General features: G+C 42.1%; 1 protein-coding gene across 1 annotated transcript in view; it reads left to right on the forward strand.

Annotated features, from left to right (window-relative positions):
* The window catches only part of AK9 (adenylate kinase 9), a 237,105-nt gene that overhangs the window by 78,225 nt on the left and 153,727 nt on the right, over nucleotides 1–5,153 (forward strand). The window contains exon 13 of the mRNA XM_019520106.1: nucleotides 1,176–1,320. Coding sequence (XP_019375651.1) covers nucleotides 1,176–1,320 — 145 coding nt within the window. The remainder of the gene's footprint in view (nucleotides 1–1,175; nucleotides 1,321–5,153) is intronic.

The raw sequence follows: 5,153 nt of genomic DNA on the forward strand, positions 1-5,153 counted from the left end.
AGGGGTTCCAGCTGCTGTGTGCACCCCTAGGGGAGGCATAGGGCGCATGTGCTCTCTGAATCTGTGCATAGGGTAAGGGCAGGCTGCCACTGTGTACTCAGGGTCAGAAGCTGTGCTGCCTTCTTCCTGGTGGGGCACTGGGCTAGGGCCAGGGCTGGTTGGGATGCTGGGAGGGGCATGGCAATGGGAGCGGGGACTATGGCAAAGTTTGGGGTGGCTGTAGTCCCCCTGTAGCCCCCCCCAGTGCTGCTGCTGCCTGCCCCACCCCACCCTGACCAAGCGCATCCCCAGCCATTGGCAATGTGTAGGGGGTACACGCAGGTGCACGTGCACCCACTGAGCGTGGCGGTGCACCTCCTACGAAAAGGCGCCACTGACACTGTTGCGGCACCTGCAGGTGGTTGCCACTCACCATATCCCCTCCCTACCGCCGACGCCACTAGCAGCATCTGCAGGTGGTCGCCAATCCCGGGTCGGTGCTCACCCTGCCGCCATGTCCCCCCAGCTGCCAGGGGCATGTGTCATTCATGGCCCCAGCTCATCTCCCTCCACTAAGAAGATGCCAGCATAGCCTCCAGCCCCAAGCATGCAGCAGCAGCCTGCCCTTGCCTCATGCACAGATCCCAGGGGCACATGCCAGGGATATGCATGGTGGCAGAACCCCACACTCCACGCCCCCCAGACAAGCTGTGGTTGTGTCCCATGTGCCACCCTGCCCCAGCTGGGCAGCGCCTGCCCCTGCCCCAGCTCCAGCCCCACTCCCTCCCTTATTATGGGGGCCTCAACCTGTCCCCCACACCCCTTCCCTCCCCACCTCTCCTTCCCCCGCAACAGACTTACCAGCCAGATGCTGCTCTCCAAGCTGCCGGGCTGCATATCAGCAATCGGATCACTATCAGCCAATATGGCTAGTAGAAAAGCTATGAACAAATACAAAATGGGGGATAACTAGTTCTAGATAGTAGTAATGTCAAGAAGTACCTATGAGTGTCATCCTTTGTATTCAAGAGAATCAGATTTTGTAGTTTAAAATAATTTGGTGCATGAAAAAGCTCTGAGAGAAATGTTGCTTTTACTGAAGCGATTGGAGACTTTCCAAATTCATGCTACCCTTAGAGTAGAATTTGTTTCTGTATGTTTGTGCATATCCCTATGAGCTCAAATGTTTTCTGTAGGTTCTTGATATAGCCAAACTTATCCAACCAAGTATGGAGAAAACAAGGGAAAAAATCATTGAACAAGCACGTTCTGAAGCAATAGTAGCAGCTATAACAGCAGTGAAAAATAAGCTGGAATACAAAAAAATGTTAAAAGAGCAAGGTAAATAATGTGTTTCCTGTCTTTCAGACTGTCTTACTAACTTTTAGATTAATTCAATAAAGCAGCTTCTCCTACTTGGAAATATTCTCAACTTTATCAGCAGAGTGCATTTAATTATGTTGTATAATTTATTTTTTTACCCTTTTTTTACCCCTGGTTGAGAACAAAAGGACAGCACTAACCAACTATAAGAAATCTCCTAAAACCATAACCCTGGAAAACCTGAGAAAGGCTAAAAGAGAAATGAAAAAGGAGGCTAAAAGGTGTATCTAAGCTTTTTGGCTGACACTCTGTGATGATATTCAGAAACCAGCTGCTGCAGGTGATAGCAGAGTTATCAAATGAGGAAGGAAGGAATCAAATGAGCAATTGGTCCAGTCAAAAAGAAAACAGCTCTGCTGAAAGACTTAAATGGAAATGTCATTATTGATAAACAAAAACCACTCGAGTGTTGGATTGAACACTGTGGAATTCTTTATACTCTAGTGAGACTGAAATCAAACACGAAGAGTTTGAAGGATTACCAGAGTTCAAAGTTATGATGGATTTAGACAGTGAGCCTACATTAGAAGATTTACAGAAAGCCAAGAAATTGATTCCTGGGAATAAGGCATCTTGCAACAACTGTTTGCCTGCTGGAATGTACAAATGTACCAACGATGAATTACTTCAAAACCTGCATGATGTTATACTGCTCTGATGGAAAGAGGAAGCAGTACCACAAAATTTCAAAGATACTTGGTTTGTACAAGGTTGCAAAAACAAAGGGGATAGAAGCAACTGACAGTTATAGACATATCTCTCTGTTGACCATTACCATAAAAATTGTAACTTGCATCATACTCCCTAGGTTGCAATCTGTAGGGGCACTTTTACACGTGCTCTGTAAAATAGACAGTGCTTTAATTAGGGGGATAGGCAGTGCTTTAATTAGAGTGTCTCTGAGAACTGTTCTAATTAAAACGTCACAGTGTCTCATGTATCAGCATCCCTGTGCTTCAAAATGGCAGTAGGGGCACTTGAACTAAAGCTTGTCAAATGAGCTTTAGTTCAAGCACCCTCACCACCATTTTGAAATGTGGGGCAGATACACAAGATGCAGGAGGCTGCTGGAGCACAGTAATTGCCATGCTCCAGCAGACTCGATTGAGTTGGCTCTGACACGGTGTAATTACACTGCATTGGAGCAGCCTCCATGCTCATGTATAGGCACCTAGGTGAAAGAATCTATTCTGAAAGTCAATGTGGTTTTCACTTAGAATGCTCCAGCACTAATACGATATTTTCAGTCAAGCAATTGCAAGAAAAATATAGAGAAAAATGAATACCACTGTACATAGTTTTAATTGATCCGACTAAGGCCTTCAACACAGTCAATAGACAGTGCTTTTTTACTGTTCTGAGGAAACTTGGTGTCTCCCCAAACTTGAATATCATTTGCTCATTACATCAAGGTACAAAGGTAGCTGTACTGTATGAAAACAAAGAATCAAATGCCTTTAACATTGACAATTGGGTGAAAAAGGGGTGTGTCTTCATCCTGTCCTTTTTACATCTACTTTTCATTCTTGCTTCTTTGTGCATTCAAGGACAGCAATGATGGCATTTATCTTTGAACCAAACTAAATGGAGGCTTGTTCAACATTGCAAGGTTTTGAGTGAAAACCAAGGTAAAAGAACTGGTACTGAGAGACTTCCTATTTGTTGGATGATGTGGCCTTGGTTGCCGACAGCGAATCTTCCCTGCAAAATTTCTTGGGCAAATTGTTTGAATCATGCAAGAGCTTTGGGATGGCAATTAGTCTCAAGAAGACTTTTATCATGTACCATGGGATGGAAGAACTAATACCTGACATCACTCTGGAGGATAAATCTCTTGGTGTAGACAGTTTTTGTTACTGGTGTTCTACAATCAGCCGGGATCTTGACCTTCAGAATGAACTGACTAACAGAATCAGAAAAGCCGCTAAGAATTTCAGGCTATTACAGAAATGTGCATAGAATAACAGCAAACTATCAGCTCAGGTGAAGATGCGAATCTATGAGATTTGTGTGCTGTCATCCCTGCTTTATGGTTCAGAAATGTGGACTACATATACTAGGCACATCAAGAGACAGAACAGCTTCCATGTGAGATGTCTGCATAAGATCCTGAAAATAAAGCAAAAAGACAGAATATCAAACACAAAGGCACTAGAGCAGGCAGAAATGACACACTGAAAAAACCATTATCAAGAAAAGGAGGTTGTGATGGATTGGTCATGTCAAGAGTGTGGGAAGAGACCGTATCCCCAAAAATATTTTGTAGAGCAAGACTCAAGATGGCTCTAGAAAGTGGGGTCACCCTTCATGGCAAAACCACAATGTGTGCAAAAATTATATAAAGTCATTCAACATCAACATAGAAAGCTGGGAGGAGCATGCAGAATCCCATTTAAATCCAGTATCTTTTATTAGACCAACTCAGATAGTTGGAAAAATTCTTCTTTGCAAACTTTGGGTACAAATACCTGTAGTCAGGCTGAGGAAGCATTTGCAGGCACTTCCTCAGCCTGATGAAGGGTATTTGTACCTGAAAACTTGCAAAGAAGATTTTTTCCAACTATTTGAGTTGATCTAATATAAAATATCAAATTTACCCAAAGAACCTTGTCTGTCTATGTCCTTAGACCAACACAGCTACAACCTACATCCCTGAAACATGGATATAATTATGAATTCATAATATAGTTATATAATGATGAAATCAATTTCGAGCCTAGCATTCAGAATCTCAGATTTTAATCTCAAACTAACTCTTGCAGAAGACTGGATTCTTCTGGATCAGGAGACTAGTCACCAGGCTCAGTGAATTTACTGTTTCTAGACTTAAGTAGAACTGCTCACAATAAAAAATTGCCCATTTTCCAAGTAATTATATTAAAAGTATTACATAGGTGTAGGTCTATCTACTCTTCGCACTTCAAAAATTAACTGCTATACAGTGGTAAAATAATGATATATTTCTATAATTCTATTGTCCTTTCCAGGAAAACATAAAGAAACCAAAAAATTATTCATTCAAGCTTGGATCACCCTCATTAAAGGCTTTGAATCTTCAGGTCATTAACTAGGACATTCTGTACTGCATTAATCATATTTTCTTTTTAGTGATCTTGTTTATTGGAAGTAGCTAATGTGTGAAATGTTTTTCTATAAGCTTTCTGTATAAAATTCACACTAAGACAAGGATCTTTAAGTCATTGAGTCAAGGTTTGCCACGACAGGAAAGTTGGTGGACAAATCCATGAGTGTAAAATGGATCATGGTGACTCTGTTAGAAGAACCCATGCAGGACTTGATATGACACATAATATGTATTTAATATTGGTTTTCAATTAATATCATTGTCATCCTGCCTTATTTCCTCCTACCCATCACAATCGGGATGAAATGGTTCATGCCTGCCATTGCAGTCCCAGCCCCCATGCTCTTTGCGGCTTCATGCTAATCTTTCGGGTGTCATTTACCTGAAGATCATAAAAGGTAAAGCTCTGTGACAAGAATGCTGCAAAAATTATGCTTCCCAGAAAGGCTACAGAGAAAAACCTCTGTTCCTTCATATCTGAATCAAAAGAAACTGAAGAAGATTAACCCTCTACACAAATAGGTTGCAGAGATATTGATGGAGGTGTTTAGTGGTATTTTTATCTCCACGGAAAAGTCCAACTATTACAATTGGTTCTGCTTTTGTCCAAGCTGCTGTCTCGGCACTCTACTGGAGACTGGCAGAACATCTAGTTATGTGGATGAAGCCAGCAGTTGCATAACATTTAATGGAGATTTTGTGTTAC

Source organism: Gavialis gangeticus, unplaced genomic scaffold (genome assembly GCF_001723915.1).
Source record: "Gavialis gangeticus isolate Ggan-Ray unplaced genomic scaffold, GavGan_comp1, whole genome shotgun sequence".
Classification (NCBI taxonomy): domain Eukaryota; kingdom Metazoa; phylum Chordata; order Crocodylia; family Gavialidae; genus Gavialis; species Gavialis gangeticus.